At 37.1% G+C, this 20,638-nt stretch overlaps 1 protein-coding gene across 1 annotated transcript in view; it reads right to left on the bottom strand.

Moving 5' to 3' along the window:
• Ralyl (RALY RNA binding protein like) overlaps positions 1–20,638 on the bottom strand; it is a 680,590-nt gene that overhangs the window by 361,230 nt on the left and 298,722 nt on the right. Inside the window, exon 2 of the mRNA XM_032898664.1 lies at positions 406–684. Within this exon, the coding sequence (XP_032754555.1) occupies positions 406–684 (279 nt within the window). The remainder of the gene's footprint in view (positions 1–405; positions 685–20,638) is intronic.

The following is a 20,638-nucleotide window of genomic DNA, read 5'->3' as shown; positions in this document are numbered from 1 at the left end:
AAGTGAGTTGAGATCTTTTCTAGTATGGAAAATCGATTTCCTTTTTCTATTTTAAACCTTATCCCCAAATAAAAATTGTAAACAATGAAAATAAATTATCCTGTCAGAAAGAATCTTACACTCAAGATCACTAAACTTAGCATTTGTTAGCGAAAGTTACTATTTTGTGTTTTACTGTATCAGAATTGGTGGAGGTTATAAATATCACAAAGTGCTTTATCACAACTTTAAATGTATGTTGAGATCATAATAGTTACATGTAAAATGATTCACATTGAACTGGAAATTTAGAACATGTGACTACTTAAGGAAGCAAGAGACATTACAGAGCTGCTAACTGTTAACAAATTCAGCTGAACAGCCAATACTGGAAGAAAGAGAAATCCAAAAGGAAACAGAGCTTACCAAGAGGCTGGCCTGCGATGACCCTGGCATTTTCTCCAGCCACCGCAGCTCTTGCATGCCGTTCACTCATGTACTGAACGAAAGCATACCCTTTGTGAACAGAGCAGCCAACAATTTTTCCATACTTTGAAAAAATAGCTTCAATGTCGACTTTCTTGACAATGGCTGTATTCAAATTGCCGATGAAAACCCGGGAGTTGATGGACTTGGGGTCATTCTTATTGGTAACATTGCTTGTTTGTGTTTTGCCGGTCATGGTTGGTTCACCTTGTTTTAATCCTTAAACAAACAAACAAACAAAATGATCAGAGAATAAGATTACTAAATTCAACAGTTTACTCTGGCTTTGAACAGGTTGCAATTTTTCATCTGGAAACAAATTCCTGAGTATTATTAATAATTTTGGTTTTTTTCTTAAAAAGTAATATCCAAGGTATACATCACTAAACACTGTTGGAAAATTCTCATAATTACATAGTTATTTAATGCCTTGATTTTGTTTATAATATTCAACCCCAAATGACTGTTTCACAGTTATTGAAAAATTTAAGTATAACCATATTTCCTAGTCTGTAAAAAGACTAGGAAAGTCTGCATCTGCAAGTCTAACCAAACGGGATACACAGTAACATGAAAACTGTGTAATGTCTAAGCTTAGGCAGTGAACTGCTCTATGCTTTGTAACAGATACAGTGTTCATCTGCTTCCCCAGAGGGATCCTAAGGTCAGAGGCCAACAATCGATTCCACTAAGGCTAAGAGAAAGAAAAAAAGAAAATGTGTTAATATCAGAAATTTGATTAGAATTTTTTTGCATGAGGAAAGAATGATGAGTTCTGTTCTTGATATTCAGTTGAACCAACCATTTATGTTATGACAGTTAAATGTAAACAAAATGACATATACAGCCATTAATCATCAATAATCAGAAAATCATGCAGGAAAATTGGGGCTTTCTCCACTCAGCCTTGTTTTAAGTAAACTCAATAAAGATTTTGTTTGAAAGCCTTAAAATCCATAGCCTTATTTATTGAATGTTGATGTTTTGCCAGGCGCCCTCTTCTCTTTGGAGAAACCCCTGTGAGAAAGGGAAACCTTTGGAGAAATACACTCTGAGGTAGGATGGGCCATTGCTAAAGACAAGCCAACAGTGCACTTTCTTGGTGATAGTTACAAGCATGTTCATATGAACACCATTTTAAAATATATCAGCTATTAAATAACAAATGCAATTGGCTTAATAATCATTTTAAGTTACACTGTCAATTTAATTGTTAATCTAGTAGAAATCACAAAGCCGCAAAAAGTGGGTATGCTTGAACATTCACTCACTATGCATTTAAAAGAAATGCTCTTGAAATGAAGCACAGCTTAGAAGCATTAAAATGTTTCAAATAAAGCTGTTCGTTATTGTCTCTGAAGTTATTATAACTTCCCTTCAAAGCAGGCCCTCACACACATCATTATAATGAAGGTAGATCTAATGAACAAAACATTAATCCATTTACATAAAAATTAAATCCAATTATTAAAATGAATGATTTTAAAATTACCTTATATTATTCCAGCTTAGTTACATTTGACTTTTTCTTTCATCATGAAATAGTCAAGCTAGAATTGTTGAAATTAAAACTGATACTTTTTTTCTAATCATTAAATTATACATATTACATAACTCAAGATATTTTTGTAAATGCATGAAAAAAATTAAGGTACATACCAAAACTTCAACTTCTTTGTATAATCTACTGTAGAGTACCCTTTTTTTTACTAGTACTGGCCAATATCTATAATGTAAACCCCAGAAAAACATAATTTCATTTTATAGCTATATGACAAATGTTTTCTGAAATATATCTATGACATAGTCAAGTGTAAGCGATTCTTAGAGCTGACAGTTACTTTATAATAAGGGACCTGATGGTTAGAAAGCAATCATGGAATCTATTAGATGAGGTCACCTGGATAAAGCTGAAGTAATGATTTGTGGAACAATTCAATGTGAGGTTGCACCACTCTGAGATCTCCTTATAAGTGTCACTGTGCTACCTTTACATCATCTTTTACAAAATATATGGATCGAATCTCAAAACAAATTTAAGATAGCAAATGGAGCTTGGCAGAGTGGTGTACTCCTTTATACTCAGAACTGGGTATATAGAGACAAGCAGACCTCGGTGAGTTAGTTCAGGCCAGGTAGATATAGCACATTCCTGGCCTACATAGAAAGACCCAGTAAAATGCTCATTTTTAAAAAATAATAGGGAATTCTAATACTAACACTAAATACTCTGAAATCTGTAGGCCTTTCTCTGCCATTAAGACTATTTTATTACTCTCTACTAGAGTAATACAGAGAGTACTATTGAAATTCTATTATAACATCAACTTATTCTAAAATCTATTCCAGGATTAGTTGCCATTGTCCTGTTCCTACACTACTACTGAACTATTTAGTTTATGTACCTCTATAACATGAATTGTTGGTCCATTGAGGAAAAGTGTCACTTACAACCATGATGATATATTGAGACCAAAATGATTCAATTACCTACAAAACTAGGTAATTATAAATGAAATATCTGTTATTCACATTTTGTGGGATTGATGTTCATCTACTAGCCAAGGATCTCCTGGATCTCAAGAGCACTTAGATTAAAGCTCAAACAGTGAAGAGAAGTGACATCTGAAAGAAAAAGTACAGCAGTTTGTCCTTTATGTCTGTCTGGACAGGTACACAATGTCAGAGAGCAATGGACAAATAATAGGGATTATAGCAAGATAGCAAACACAGATAGTAGAATTACTGACAAGACTTCAGAAATATCAGACAAGACTTTAAAATGTCTGAGAAGGCTTCACATGATGATGAAGTATTCCTAGGATGAGAGCTACGCGAAAAAAGAAAAGTGAAGTCTGCTGAGAGAAGACCTTGAATCTATATTTATATCTAAGACTACAAACAAAGGCATCAGGATTATAAAATTGTTGAAAATCTGTGAGTTAGTAATTTAAAAAACCACAGAAAAACCAAGACTACCTCAGGTTCTTCCCAATGTAATAGAGGGACCACACTGACTCCTGTGTATTTATGATTAGTCTTGCATGAACTGGTCCTTAATAATAAATAAAAATTAAATATTTTCTTTGGGATCTATGTTCCCAAATAAAAACATATAAAACCGAAAAACAGTAAACATATAACAACAAGAACATGATGGTCAACTTCTTTTGCAACTCAAATGTATATGGCAAATGGCATAAATATTCTTTAAAAAATGGAGCTCAGATAAACCGCCACATGAAACTTTCCATCTTAAGGATCCAACCAGATGCCCCTATAGTTTTATAAGTTTAAAAGATATAATCCCTACCCACAAAACTTCTGATTCAAAATTTATCCTGCATATAAGAAATCCAGAGACAGGGGATAGAGCAGAGATTGAGGGAATGGCCAAGCAATAACTGGGCCAACTAGAGACCCAACCCATTGATAAGCCCCAATCCCTGACACAATTTAGATACTCTGTTATGCTTATAGACAGGAGCCTAGCATAACTGTCCTCTGAGAGACTCCACCCAGCTGCTAACTCAGACAGATGCAGAGACTCACAGCCAAACAATGAATGAACCCTGGGGAGTCCTTTGGAAGAGTAGGGGGAAGAATTGAGGACCATCAAGGGGATATAAACTCCAAGGGAAGGCCAACAGAGTCAACTAACTAGTACCCCTGGCCCTCTCAGAGACTGACATACCAACTAGGGAGCATACATGGATTGGACTTAGACACCCTGCACATATGTGCAGATGTGCAGCTTAGACTTCATGTAGGTCCCAAAAAAACTGGAGCAGAGGCCATCTCAAAAAACATTGCCTGTCTGTGGGATATGTTCTAGCTAGGCTGCCTTGTCTGGACTCAGTGAGAGATCAGTGGACTGCTATGTCAGGGTCAGGGGATGCCTAGGAGGGGCCCAACCTACTCAGAGGAGAAGGGGAGGGAGGATGTGGGCAGTGACTGTGGGAGGGAACACTGGGTGATAGGGTAGTGAATGGGATGAAAAGTAAATAAATTAAAAAAAAATTATTACCACTTACCAACAGGAAAAAATAAAGATGGATCAAATGAAACTATTAAGATGAAATAAGAAACAAGATAAGAACTCTTATTTCTAAGGTTTGAAACATACTCAATGGGTATACATTAGATTTAAAGCTGTAGAAATAGTGGCTATCCCAGAAGTGGTAGAAAGGGAAAACACTGAAGAAACTCTATTAACTAGCTTCAGAAAGCTGAATGATGATGCCAGGCTGTTTGTCATCCATACATTCAGAGTCCTGGAGGAGATAGTAGAAAACATTGAAAAATATGATGGCCCCAATCTTCCTAAATTTTATAAAAATGATAATATCAAAGATCTGAAATTCTGAACATATCCCGAGGAGAGAAAATAACTCCACGATATACATCATAATCAGACCGCAGAAAGTCAGTCCTCAGAAGCTGCTAGACGTTGGAAGGATGCCTGCATTCGGACAGAGAAAGGAATAGGAACAAAGAGATCCCGTGGCCATAGAAGAACTGACCGAGGAGGACTGAACTCTTTTCCAAAGATGTCTTTTCCTTTGTTTTGTTTTCGGTAAATAAGTTTGCAGAGTTTAGGGTCTGTGAAAAATGCTGTGAAATAAGACAGAATTTAAACTGCTGTTGCTCCACAGAACTTTCTGTGGAGTCAGAAAAGTCCATATTTATGCTATCCCAAAAGAAATATAACAAGTGCCTGTGGCTTCTGAGTACTTGGAGTATTAACTTGGCAACTGAATTTTTGACATTTTACTTAATTTAAAAAGAGGTTACATTCTACTAGACTGATCCACTCAAAGATTACCTGAATTTTAAAATTTGAATCATATCAACAGAAATAATGATTATCTATTCTCAATTCATTCTTGGAGAATAAATATGTTTTGAGTCTTAAAAGTTTAGGGTTCTGATGGTATTAGGTATACTTTGAATAAATAACAAATAAAAAGTTAAGTAATTGCTATTAGGCAAACACTAAAATTACTACCAATTTTCTTTTCAAAATAGATTTACTTAGTTTCCTCTGGAAACCATAAGTAGTCTAGCTTTTTAATTTGTATTTGAGAGTCTTATCCTTAAATGCTACCAAGACACATTAACAATAAAACAAAAAAAGAAGCAGCTTTAGTGTGGTTTAGGAAAATGGTTTTGAAATAGACAAATCAGCAATCCTTGATTGATTTCTACCTGGAATTTCAGAGTCACTCCAATGCTCACTGAACAACAGCAACATAAAATACTCAGATACTCGAGAGAGTTATCCAAGAACAGTAATCTATCCAATATTCAAGAATTTAGACAAGGACTCAGAAGGTTCACAAGAAAAAATGAGAAACAATAAAGTGTGTCATGCATAGTGCTATCTAGAGCTGCCACTTGTATTGTCCTAAAGAAACAATGTAACACATACTGCAAGAAAAGGAAAATTTAACGTGCAGTTAAGAGAGAGAGAGAGAGAGAGAGAGAGAGAGAGAGAGAGAGAGAGAGAGAGAGAGACAGAGAGAGACAGAGACAGAGACAGAGACAGAGACAGAGACAGAGACAGAGACGGAGACAGAGAGGAGGAGGAGGAGGAGGGGGGGAGGAGGAGGAGGAGGAGGAGAGGTAATATTTTAAGAGCAGAGATAAGCAGGCAAAGCCAGAAGCGTTCATTAGATATAAGCATTCAGCGAGGAATGCAGTTACTTAAAGCTCATTAGATGTAAGCATGGAGCAAGCACACAGCTAGCTGTCAGCACATATAAGCAGACCTCCCGTTTCTAAAGGTTTTAAAGTAGTCTGCACACATTGTACTTTTAAAAGTAAACTTGTTAGTATGAGATTACTTATGTTCATGATCAGAAAATGCTGAAACAGATCTGGAATAAACTAATGTGCTTAATTAAGCCTATGTTCTTAAAGAAAATAAATCAAAGTAGTACTATAGAGTTTGCTTTATTATTAAGAAAATCATGATCACTTTGAAAAAAATGTATTTTGTTAATCAAATCACTGACAATTTTTCAGTACCTCTTAAAAAAACTGCTTAATACATGCTAAAGTACCAAAGAAAAAACTTGTATAATAGTATTTTATGAAAGATCTGCTGTCAGTATTGCAGTGGGAAAAATCATTGCAAGATATTTGGATGTGTTTCTGCTTCTTATAAAGATAAAGATCACAAGTATAGTAAAGAATTAAGTCTTAAGCTTCAAATGGCTTCATGGAATAAATCTTTCAGTAAAGATTTAGGAAAATGTAAATTTGAAAGATTTTATATAAATAGCAGAGAAAAAAATACAACCCCACTTTGAAGACATGCAGGGATTAAAGGTTCAGTTTTTATCCATTTTTAAACTATAAGAAAATATAAATTAGAAAAAACTTTGGTAAAAATCTGTATTTCATATAACATTACATATTATAGGAACATTGTGCTTTTTTTTTGTAAAATAACTATAATGCAAGACTTAAGTACTTACATATAGATTTATATCACTATCTGTTCTATATAGTTATTGGTCATTTATTTAATTTTCAGCTCTAAAGTTAAATAAGCACAGATTGACAGTATTCCCAGCAGCAGGGAAGAAAGTTTCTTCTGGAGAATTCATTCAGTAGTGTGACAGATGCCCATTCTTCCCACCCAAAGAAATTGCTGATCAGTCATTCTGAGTACTGTCCACAATTACTGTGTAGACAATAATCTAAAAGATCTGTAACAGAGATGGGTTAAGCTAGGCAGATATGCCATATTCTGTCATACTCAGAGGACAGTGAATTAGTGTTTTGAGCTCTCAAAGCATTGTCTCTAAGTCAATTTTTTAAAGTTATTGTCCATATAATTTATTGGAATTAAAGCCAACTTTATAGACAAGTCAACCCAAACACTTGCACTTCGTCTCAACAGGACAAAGGCCAGAAAACTCTTTCTGTCATGAGTTTATTGTTAGTTTCATGAATTAGCAAAGTTTATAATTCCCTGTCTTTTCCAGTTCTCAAAGTAAATTACATTGCAGGATACAATTAAATTATCTGACTTGAACAACTCTCTTTTCAATACATTCTTTTTAATGTTATGTCTTTTTTAAAAAATTTACTTTGCATCCCAATCACTGCTTCCACTTCTGGTTGCCATCTCCCACAACCCTTCTCCCATTCCCATCACCCCTTCTCCTCTGAGAGGGTGGAGTCCCCCTCCTTGGGTATCCTCCAACAATGGCACATCAAGTCTCTGATGGGCTAGACACATCCTCTCTCACTGAGGCCAGACAAAGCACCCTACCAAAGGATCATAACTAACGGACAGGCAACAGCTTTTGGGATAGCCCCTGCTTTAATTCTTTAGGACCCACATGAAGATTAAGCTGCGAATCTGGGGAGGCCTAGGTCTAGCTGTTGTATGCACTTTGGTTGGTGGTTCAGTCTCTGAGATCGCCAAGGATCCAGGTTAGTTGACTGTTTGGAGTTTATATAACCTTTGGGGCCTGTAATCCTTCCCTCTATTCTTCCACTCCATCCACGGTTTGGGTATGGGTGCCTGCATCTGTCTGAATCAGTTGCTGGATGGAGCCACGCCAGACGCCTGTTTGCAAATGTAACAAGAGTACAAGTAATAGAGTTAGAGATTGGTGCTTACCCTTGGTATGCGTCTGTAGTTGGGCCAGTTATTTCTTGGCCATTCTGCTCTATTCCACAGCGCCTGCATTCTTTGTAGACAGAATAAATGTTGGGTTGAAAGGTTTCCGGTTGGGTTAGTGTCACTATCTCTCTACTAAGGTACTTGCCTGGCTACCGTGGATGGCCACTTCATGTTCCGTATCTCCAATGCTGTGAGGCACAGATAAGGTCACCCCTATTAATTCTTGGGTGCCTCCCCATCCCAGGTCTTTTGCATGTCCTTAAGATACCCCTCCTATACGAAATACAGGATACTATGCTATGCTCCATAACCCCAAAGAAGCGAAATGAAAAAAAATTCATGCGCTGCTGCTTGCATCTCACTTTAAAGGGGGGATTAAATAGTCATAGGAGGCAGACAGAGGGAGGGAACTGAGTGGAAGAAGGGAAATGGCAGAAAATAGGCGAGGGGTTCAGGATTGGGTGTGACCAGACGCATCTGCAACTGGCAGTGGTGGAGAGGAGGGGCCATCTCCAAGTCATTATCTGGAATGCAAAGAAGATTTCTTTTATATTTTCCTTAAATAAATCCCTTGTTAAAGCTTCAAATTAATTTAAATATATCAATACTTCAAGAATCTAACTTTTTTCTCTTTCTCTATCTTTTCTTTATCTCTTTTTCTCTTTTTCTCTCCCCCCTTTCTTTCTTTCTCTGTGAAAAATGCCAGATAATACAATTTCAATTCTCATTTGCAGTGGAGAAGATATAGTCTAACACACTGGGGACAGCCTGACAGAGGAAGCATAACATAATTGGTTCAATTTCCATCCAGTCAGAAATCAGAAGAGAAATACTGGTGCTTAGATCACTTGCTTTTTTTTATTTCCTTTGACTGAGTCTGGGAACCCAGCCCAAAGATACTGTCCATAACCAGGGCAGATCCTCCTTTTCTGGTTCAATATCTATGAACACAACTTTGCAAACAAATTCAGAGGTGCTTGTTGTAGATGATTATAAATCTAATTAATTGAACAACAATTAAGCATCATACAGAACATCTAAGAGTAATAAAGAGTTTGAGTGGTTTTAAAAGAAAATTAAAGTGTTATATATAACAACTCTATCTTGGGGGTTGGGTGCATGGCTCAGGAAGATTGTTTGTTGAGTGAGCATGAGGTCCAGAGTTCACATTTGCAGTAAAAGGTAAGAATCTAGATACAGTCAGGCTCATCTGTCATCCCAGAAGTATGAGGGAGGGAGACAGGAAAATCCCTAGGGTTTACTGGTGGTCAACCTACCTCTAGCTTCAGTGAGGGAGAGAGCAAGAAAACTAACATTCACATCTGGTTTCTATTTGAACATGAGTAGGTACAACTGTACATATTCCAAACACATACAACACACATATGTTCACAAACACATAAAATATCTTTAATTTCAATCCAGTTATTATAACTATGAATAACAGACTGAGTAAAAATGAATATTCACTGTTTCAAAAATACTTATTATAGTCAATTTGAATTGGAAGCTCAGTATCAGTGAATATGTCACAGCTTCTGCATCTAATGTGCAAAAGCATTCAAAAATATTGTACCAGTCACAGTACAAAGAGATTTACAATAAAATACCCTATATAAATCGCTTCATAGGCAAGAAAAGAATAACAACAGTGGGCATCGACATATTAATATTGAAGGGGGAAGTGTTCACAGTGTTCAATTCTGAGAGAATGAACTAGAAAATTATTGACTTCTGAGCGAAGGAGAACTAGCCTCTCCCATGGAAAAGCCTTGGTACTGATTGTCCTTTTCAGAGGTCAGCCTTGAGAATATATACAGACAAACAACAAAAATTAACCCAGCAGTTTCTAATAAATATATATATATATATGTGTGTGTGTGTATTACATATATATGTATATGTACATGTATATGTTTATTTGTATGATTTATATGTGTTTATATGTGTATAAGTAATATACCATATACATATAAAACTTACATATTAACAAAAACAAATAATTCTATCAATTGGAGAATGAGAATTAACACAGACTTGATGAGGTAAGGGTATTAAGTGGGAAGAGATGGAGGGAGGACAGAGAGGGGGAAGAGATCTAATTATATTTCAATTTAAATCATTACAATTCTTTATCAATTTTTAAAATTTAAATATAATTGCATCCATTTTCTCTTTCTCTTTCTTCCTCCCAACCCTTGTCAGGGTCTCTACTTTGCTTTATCTCAAATTCGTGGCCTCTGACCTTTTTATCTTTTATTCTTGTTTTACACACCCACATACACACAAGCACATGCACGCATACATTTCTAAATATAAAATACAATAGTTTCAGTCCATATAATATTATTTGTCTGCATAAGATTTCAGAGACGGCCACTAGGAATTGAATAACCAATAAAGGGGGGTGGCTCTTCCCTGGAAAAAGCTATTTTTCTCTGGCTCTCAGCATTCAAATCTATGTTTCTGAAGATAATATTATAGCAATACTACAATATTAAAAAAAGCTAAATTTTCTTGATCCTCTTATTTAGTAATTAATGGATATAATTGTGCAGTTTATTTTATTTCTAGTAAGTCAGTAGTTACCACAGAGCTGACATGATAAATTTCATATTTTAAGGAGAAGAATGATTCAAAATCTTAGTGAATAGAACATGGAAAGTATTCCCAAATTAGGCAAACAATATTCCATGTCTCAGATGAAAATGGCTGGTGTTTCTTACTTTATGTGTCAAAGACCATGAAATGAGAAGTTATCATTTATTTACTTTGTAAATGGATAACATTATCTAGAGGAAATCAAACCTGCTTGCAAATGTCATGGGCACTAAAATGAAATTGCACAGCCAGAGTAATGTGGGGGAGAAATATTCAATGCTACCTCTGTTCTCTGAACACAAAAACTTTGATTTTAATACTTTATGTAGCTACTGCTAAGAGGGCTATCATGCATGTTTTAAATTTTACTTAGTTTGAGTTTAGTAAACATAGTAACTTACTGTAAACCTTCCATTAGTTATTTATTCAATATTCATTCATATGGCAGTTTTCCCTCTAAGGTCTTTTGGACCTGGAATCAAGTAAAGTACTGGAGGATATTTAGCAAGATACTGAATGCCATAGGTAATCATGCATGATAAAGGGGATGGCTACAGATTGCCAAGGTTTCCTTTATGTTTATACAGAAAGATGTCACTAATAAAGTATCTTTCAGATAATCATATAATGTTCTCTCTTTCCTTTCTCTCTCTCTCTGTCTCTCTCTCTGTGTTTGTGTCTCTCTGTCTCTGTCTCTCTCTCTCTCTCTCTCTCTCTCTCTCTCTCTCTCTCTCCCTCCCTCCCTCCCTCCCTCCCTCCTTTCTCTCTTTCTCCTCTCTTTCACTCTTCTTGGTTTTCTGAGGCAGTACTTTTTCTGTGTAGCCCCAGGTGAACTGGAACTCACTCTGTAGGCCAGGCTGCCCTCGAACTCAGAACATCTCCCACCTCTTCCTCCTGAATGCAGGGATTATTGGCATGGGCCCTGCCCTTGGATATGCTTTTAAAAATATTCTCTAAGAAATTTTATGATTCCCATAGCATTGCAAAAATGTTTTACAATGCCAAGTTGAAAATACAACTCTCTATGTATCTTTTCCTGAGATACTTAATAGTAAATGGTTTAGCATTGATTACGTTCATGAAATTCAACCAGGCAGGAGTGAATACTCAAGACAGAAACAGTGTTCTATGCACTTGTAAGTAATCTATTATATGATGTCAGCAGTAGGGAAGTGATGAGAGGATAATCCTTCTGCATACATTCGAATGAAGATTAGCTACATTTCTCAAATTCATTCACTGAATAAAACATTTTTCCCCATCTTAAACGTTCAGGCTGTTTGAAGCTAAATTTCAAGAGCTTAAGAACTGGTAAACACAAGAAAAAAATGAGCCCAGTCTTAGTTAACCGGTCAGTTTTTTGTTTGTTTTTTTGTTTTGTTTTCTTTGTTCAGACTGCTAGTCATGACAATTTCCTTGGGAGTTAAATGTTGACCCTGTGTGATTTCAAGCAAGATCCTGAACTGCCTACAGAAATGAGCAACTTACAACCATTGCTGAAGTTGCTTTTCAGACCATTGAAGACGGAAAGGTCTTAAATCCCACAATCAGTTCCCTGACGTCTTTTCTTCTCATAAACAGCCATTTTACAATACTTGGGATGCAGAGCACACCTCTATAAACTTGAATGTTTGTGGATTTCAAGTAGCAAGGAAAGTGGTATGGTGATAATGTCTTTATGTGTACAAATCACAAAGTTCCCATTTACCTGTCTCAAAAGCTCAACAGTAGGAGCAGAGACCCACTCATTTACAAATAAGCACCTACCTAAAGGACATGAGGTAATTTTTCAGTAATCTTACCCTTATTGTTGAAAAAGCCCAGAAAGACAAAAAGATTCTTTACCTTTCTCTTAACACTTAGCTATATAAGGGAAGGTCCCAAACACACACACACACACACACACACACACACACACACACACACACACACACACTTCAGAGATACAGAAATTAAAAGTTATATAGTCTTCTCTATATAATAGACACAGTGTGATTTATTTTATAAACATCTCTAAGCTTAATAAACAGTTTAATACTTAAAAACTGTTTAATCAACAGTAAAGGGATGACAGTTGCCATGAGACAATATACTACAGAATGATATAGTTCACTAGGCAGTTGTAGTCTGTTCACAGACTTTGCACTGTCTTTTAAACCTAGCAACATTAGGGGGATACATTTTTCTAACTTAGAGAACAAAACTACCTTAAGTTTTAAGAGTGTTTTCTTAGACATCATGAATTTTCCAAGTAAATGGATGAAACTTGAGAATATCATCTTGAGTGAGAGAATTCAGTCCCAAAGGACATACATGGTATGTTCTCACATATAAATGGATAATAGCCATAAAACACAGGTACCATATAACAGTCCACAGACCAAAGAAGGTAAACAAGAAGGAAAGTCCAAAGGAAAAAGCTTGCATCAGACTTAGAAGAGGGATACAATTATTTCATAAGAGGCAGATAGAGGGAGGCAACTAGGAGGAAGAGGTATGGGGAAAGGAAATGGGGGTTTCAGGATCAGTTGTGGGGAAGTACAAGAGAGATGGCTAGAAGGACATGAAAGTAAATGTAAATCCGCAACTGATAGGAGTGAGTAGGTGGGGGGCATCTCCAAACAGTACAGAGATCATGGAGAAGGGAATCAATGGAGGTCACCTTAGCTGTGTTTCACAACATCGGAGTTATGAAACCTGAAGAGGCCACCTCCGGTAACTAGGCAGGAACCCTAATGGATCAACAGAGACACCAAACTACCCACAAAATTTTCAACCCTAAATTTATCCTGTCCACAAGTAATGTAGGCATGGGAGGTGGAGCAGAGACTGAAGGAATGGACAACGAATAACCAGCCAAATTAAGAAGCATAGCATGAGCAAGCACCAATCCCTAACACGATTATTGATAGTTTGTTACATTTGAAGACAGGCAGATGTCCTCTGAGAAGCTCCACCCAGCAGCTACCCAGATATATACAGACGCCCACAGCCAAACAGTGGATGGAGCTTGGGAACTCTTATGGAAGAATAGGGGGAAGGATTGCAGTTCCTGGAGGAGATAGGAACTTCATAGGGAGACAAACTGAGTCAACTAACCTGGTCCCTGAGGATCTCAGGGTTTGAACCACCAACCTAAGAAGATACACAGGCTGGACCTAGGCCTCTCCACACATATATAGCAGGTGTGAAGCTTGGTCTTCCTGTGGGTCCCAAACCACTGGAACAGGGGCTATCCTAAAAGCTGTTGCCTGTCTGTGGGATATGTTTCTTTGGTAGGCTGCTTTATCTGGCTTTAGTGGGAGAGGATGTGTCTAGCCCTGCAGAGAATTGATAAACCATGTTTGTGGACACACAGGGAGGGGCCCTCCACCTTCTCAGAGGAGAAGGCAGAAATAGGGGAAGGATTGTAGAAGCAGGTGGCCAGGAGTGGGACAGTGTGTGGGGTAGAAAGTGAATAAGTTAAAAATACAATAAATTAAAAGAATAAAGAGTGCTTTGTAATTATATTTATACAGACAAGAGGTCAAGTCCTATTTTACCTTTTGCCTGTTGTGTAACTTTGGACATTTATTTAGCTTTTTTTTTTGGCTCATAGCAGTATTTATGGCTATAACCTTGGGTATCTACAGATTCAATGAAATCCCCATCAAAATTCCTACTAAATTCTTTACAGAGATAGAAAAAGCAATTTGCAAATTCATTTGGAATAACAAAAAACCCAGGATAGCGAAAACTTTACTCAACTATAAAAGAACTTCTGGGGAAATCACCATCCCTAACTTCAAGCAGTATTACAGAGCAATAGTCCTAAAAACTGTGTGGTATTGGTACAGAGACAGGGAGATAGATCAGTGGAACAGAATTGAAGACCCAGAAATGAACCCATGAACCTATGGTCACTTGATCTTTAACAAAGGAGTTAAAAACCATCCAAAGAGGGGTTGGGGATTTAGCACAGTGGTAGAGCGCTTGCCTAGCAAGCGCAAGGCCCTGGGTTCAGTCCCCAGCTCCGAAAAAAAGAAAAAGAAAAAAAAACATCCAAAGGAAGAAATATGGCATTTTCAAAAAATGATGTTCATTCAACTGGAGGTCAGCATGTAAAAGAATGCAAATCGATCCATTCTAATTACCCTGTACAAAGCTTAAGTCCAAGTGGGTCAAGGACCTCCACATCAAACCAGACATATGCAAACTAATATAAGCAAAAGTAGGGAAGAGTCTTGAACACATGGGCACTGGGGAAAATTTCCTGAACAGAACACCAACAGCTTATGCTCTAAGATCAAGAACTGACAAATGGCATCTTATAAAGCTGCAAAGCTTCTGTAAGGCAAAGGACAGTCATTAGGACAAAACAGCAACCAACAGATTGGGAAAAGATCATTACCAATCCTACATCTGATAGAGAGCTAATATCTAAAATATACAAAGAACTCAGGAAGTTAGACTCCAGAGAGCCAAATAACCTTATTAAAAATGGGGTTGAGAGCTAAATAAAGAATTTATACCTGAGGAATATTGAATGGCTGAGAAGCACCTAAAGAAATGTTCAACATCCTTAGTCATCAGGGAAATGCAAATCAAAACAACCCTGAGATTCCAACTCACACCAGTCAGAATGGCTAAGATCAAAAACTCAGGTGACAGCAGATGCCGGCGAGGATGTGGAGAAAGGGGAATACTCCTACATTGTTGGTGGGATTGCAAACTTGTAGAACCTCTCTGGAAATCAGTCTGGAGGTTCCTCAGAAAATTGTACATTGCACTACCTGAGGACCCAGCTATACCTCTCTTGGGCATATACCCAAAAGATGCTCTGATATATAACAAAGACACATGTTCCACTATGTTCATAGCAGCCTTATTTATAATAGCCAGAAGCTGGAAAGAACCCAGATGCCCTTCAACAGCGGAATGGATACAGAAAATGTGGTACATCTACACAATGGAATATTACTCAGCTATCAAAAACAATGACTTTATGAAATTCATAGGCAAATGGATGGAACTGTAAAATATCATCCTGTGTGAGGTAACCCAATCACAGAAAAACACACATGGTATGCACTCATTGATAAGTAAATATTAGTCCAAACGCTCGAATTACCCAAGATGCACAGACCACATGAAACTCAAGAAGGATGACCAAAATGCAGATGCTTCACTCCTTCTTTAAAAGGGGAACAAAAATATCCATAGGAGGGGATTGGGAGGCAAAATTTGGAGCAGAGACTGAACGAATGCCCATTCAGAGCCTGCCCCACATGTGGCCCATATATACAGCCACCAAAACTAGATAAGATGGATGAAGCTAAGAAATGTATGCTGACAGGACCTGGAGATAGATCTCTCCTGAGAGACACTGCCAGAACATGTCAAGTACAGAGACGAATGCCAGCAGCAAACTACTGAACTGAGAATGGGACTTGCATTGGAGGAATTAGAGAAAGGTGTGAAGGATCTGAAGGGGCTTGCAACCCCATAAGTACAACAATGCCAACCAACCAGAACTTCTATGGACTAAATCATTACCAAAAGACTATACATGGATGGACCCTGGGCTCCAACTTCATATGTAGCAGTGAATAGCTTTGTTGGGGCACCAGCAGAAGGGGAAGCCTTTGGTCCTGCCAAGGTTGGACCCCCAGTGTAGGGGATTGTTTTGGGGGGTAATGGGTGGTGGATGGGGAGTGGACCACCCAAATAGAAGGGGAGGGGGAGGGGCGTGGGGACTGATGGACAGGAAACTGAGAAAGGGAATAACATTTGAAATGTAAACAAGAAATACTCAATTTAATAAAAATGGGAGAATAAAACTAACAGTATATTTATAGTATTGGCACATAGGGACTGATTGAAATACTAGTATTGTATGATTGTTAATCTGCACTTTTCAACTTTATTGAATATAAAATCACCATAAACTAGTTATATCTATGAGGTAGTTGCTTGTTTGTCTGGTTGTTTGGTTATTGCAGAAACGATAAACTGAAAACCCCCATTGAATGTAAGCAGCACAACACTCTGAGCTGGTATCTGGGACTGAATAAACAAAGATGAATTTAGCTATGTACCAGCATCAATCAGTTTCTGATTTTTGACTACAGTCATAATATGAGCAGCTGCCTCAAGTTCTTGCTACAATCATTTGAAGAACAGCACGGTCTATACTTTCAAACTTGAGCTACAGTAAACCTACCTCCTTTACATTATTTCATTCAGGTTATTATATTATATTAATAAAAATATAATTGATCCTCATAGTTATATTCCAGAATACAAGGGCAAGAGAGGTGTCCATGCGCTCAGTAATGTCTTTTCAACTTCCATGTTGTTATGTTTAGTTGATTTAATCAAATGATAATTCATACTTTTTAAAATGTTTACTGGTCAGAAGTGTCTTGGTAATGTTTCTCAAGATAGGCTTAAATAGTAATTCTAAATGTTTCTCATTAGTGTCTGCCCCAGGACAATTTGCAAGTTCCTTTGGAGATGTGGTAGAGACTGCAATAATATTTTATATAAGGTTATTGAAACATTGAAGAGATTTCTGTGAAGCAACATTACTGTAAGGTATTTTAACTAGCAAGGAACATGTCAGTCACACTGGTTGATTATTGGCTTTTCCTCTGAAGAAGTTAGTTAGCATTTGCAGGCATCTTGTCGTTCACTCTGTAGACTACCCTTGGACATTTCAGGGTTGAGCCATATAAAGGCACAGTGCCATAGAAGTGTTAGGCTTTTATTGTGTGGAAGTAGTCTTATGAGCATTTTATATTGTTTTTTTTGGGGGGGGGGATCTCTTAAGTCATGATTTTGTGTGCAAAACCTTGTCTATTTCACACGAGAACTAGAGTTCTTATGTAGGTTCATCTGGAGTATGTGCTTAATGAACTCAAGTAACTGTGGTCAGCAAGGGTTTCTTTTATAGATTTATGAAAATTTCCTCTAACAATCGAGATACTGCCACAAGTATGTATGCTTATGGGGATGGTCCATGGAAAATCAGATTTAAGAGATTGCCTGTTTTTTATAAACTGTCTTTCACTAGTTTATTTGCTATGGGGATTGTTTTCAATTCTTATTAGCTTCCAAGTGGACAAGATGAATAGAAATTAATCCTCAGGTGGGTAGGTTCACTCACCCCATAATAAAGCTGGCTTATAGTTAAGAAACATCTATGATGGGACTAGAGAAATGATTAAGTGGTTTGGAACACTAATTAGTGTTCTGCTAATTTGGAACACTTCAGAGTTACTGGGTTTGATTCCCAGCACCCACATAGTGGCTCAAAATTGTCGGTAATTCCAATTCAAGGTACCCAACACCCTCATCTGGTCTTGTGGGCAACACGCATGCACATGGTACACAGACATATTTGCAAGCATTATACACAGAGAAATTAAAATAAAAAATAAAGAAATTACTAAGGTAAAACAGTTTATCTGTGTCTCTTAGAGCACTATGAAACCTGGAGGCCATACCCAATCTTGAGAAAGTCCTGTGATTGATACAGGGATGTCAAGTGAGCTTCTGGGGTTTAGGAAAGCTCACCCCAGTGTAGTTTAGAAGGGTCCTGAGTTTACTACATGTGCAGAGGACTTCCATCAGTTTCTCATATTAAACAGACAATTTTTGCTTGATTCATGTTTCTCATACAATAGTCATTGGAGTTTCGAAATAGCCACTAAATTTAATTATTCAAAGAACTTATTGATACATAAATTTTCACAGATTATAACTTGGAGTTAAGTCATATAATTCTAGAATAACTTCTCTATACTACATTTTCATATATAAACTTATTTAAGTTTAACCTATTTGACCAAGGAGATGTGTGTGATATTGTAAGTGAAGTCAAACTATTTATGTAGCAGAATTTTAGATAACGAAAGGGGAAACTGTATGGAAAGAATTAAACTACTTTTGCTGCCCTACATCTTTATACTTAGCATTATCTTATTTGTTTTACTTTCCTTACTGTGTGACATGAAGAGCATACATATTATGTATCATATGTTTATGTGTAATACATATTATAACTCCAAATATAATTCAGGTCATGCATTTTTAACACATTTAGTACTTAATTTTTACTCAACTCATGGTGTATGAACACAATAAAGTATAAATGAGTGACCAGCTGGAAATAAGTCTACTATCCAAGTATTATTGATATTACCCTGAGGTTTTTTTTTTCACTAAAACCCCTACTCACAGGTATCAGAAAACTATTAGCTGAGTCCATTTCCTTTTCACAGTTCGGAGATAATTTTATGACAACAACATTCAGCAGCATAGCCATAGTTTTCTAAGCCCATATAGTGGATTTTACTGACTGTCAAAAATATTAGCGGCAACAGACAAAGATTCTAAAGAAAGAAGAAAATCTTGGTGGTGGGTTAACATTTATGAAAGGCTCTGTCATAAATCAGAGGTGGGAAATTGCTTTTCCTTGTTGTGCCATCTGAAAATGTTTCCCTCTTATAAACTCGATATAGAGATTGTTTCTCTTTCTTCCTTATATACCAAGCTAGTAATGTCCTTTCTGGCATGAGCAGCTATCTAAATCAAGCACAAGGGCCTCTGTGTGCTGAAGACGTGGAGATGCTCCATCTGGCAGACATGACTATGTGTGTGTGGCGGGGGTGGGGGGAAGAAGAAACACACTTGAGAGTCAAGGAACTGTAGAAACCCCTGCCATTACTATCTAAAATTCTCTGGTTTAAGTGTCTGCATAGATTTTGAGAACAGCAACACAAGTTAGAATAAGCTAAATGATGAATTAAGACATGTACAGTGCTCATTTCGAGTGGCAGTTACTATTTGGTATGGCGTGTATAAATGCTCATTCATTCAAAACTACATTCTCAGCCGCGTGCACAGTACACAAAACAGAAAAGTAAACACTATTTACAAATGAGCATGAAGTGCTTCCCTCTAATAAATGAGGGAAAATGTTTCGTTTTGCTGCAGCAGTTTTCAGCATAATTGTGATCACTGGGTTGCTATTGTCTACTTGGTGGCTCTAAAATGCATTTGACAAAAGAAAATTGAGTATCACTTAGGATCATAAACACAAATCATAACAGTCTCTGCTTTAGAAGGATTTATACAGAAAGGCGTAGGTGTAGTAAGTACGTGTGTAGATTTTTAAAGCATAAAATGCCCAAAGTCACATGGTACTTGAAACAGTGCTGATGTTCTCTTCTATTTTCATAGCCAGCAGGCACACTGCTGGTTAGAGTTAGCACTGATTCTCTGAGGGTGTATGGAACACTTATATATAATGGCCACTTCTTGGGCACCATCTGCTAGAACAACCAAGGATTTTGAGAGAACCCTCTCATCTATCACAATACCCCTACCTGTTAAACCCTGACACTTTCTAAGGCTGCTGATTCCCGTATACCTCATTTCACACACACAAAAAAATGCTACTCAAAATTTTGCTTAAGGGCACTCACTGCCTCTCCTCAGATCAAGATAAAACTGAAGTTGTTACGATTTAATATAGGTATTGCTTAAAAATTCACAGGATGCAACTTACATCCCACTGTCATAGTTTTAATAGTTGGGATCATTATGAGATGATTAAGTTAAAGGAGGAGATCTCACAAGTGTTATTAAAAACCTTACCACAAGGGATGGGCTAGGGACATGGGTCCATGTGTGCTTGTTGTACTAACATGAGGAATTGAGTTTGGACATACCAAACCAGTGTAACAAGGAAAGGTTCAGTGGCATACATTTATACTCCTTTATCTAGAGAGGCAGTGATAGGAGGACTTTTGGAACTTGCTAGCCAGCTAGTCCTCTTGAATTGGTAGCTTCAGTGAGGAATTTTTCCATTTATCAACCTCTGGCTCCTCTACATATACTCAGACAAGTGCATACACATGACATGTATAAAACACACACACATGC

The sequence above is a fragment of the Rattus rattus genome, chromosome 3 (genome assembly GCF_011064425.1).
Source record: "Rattus rattus isolate New Zealand chromosome 3, Rrattus_CSIRO_v1, whole genome shotgun sequence".
NCBI classification, from domain to species: domain Eukaryota; kingdom Metazoa; phylum Chordata; class Mammalia; order Rodentia; family Muridae; genus Rattus; species Rattus rattus.
Note: the sequence above shows the minus strand (reverse complement) of the source record. Positions and strands in the feature narration are given on the sequence as shown.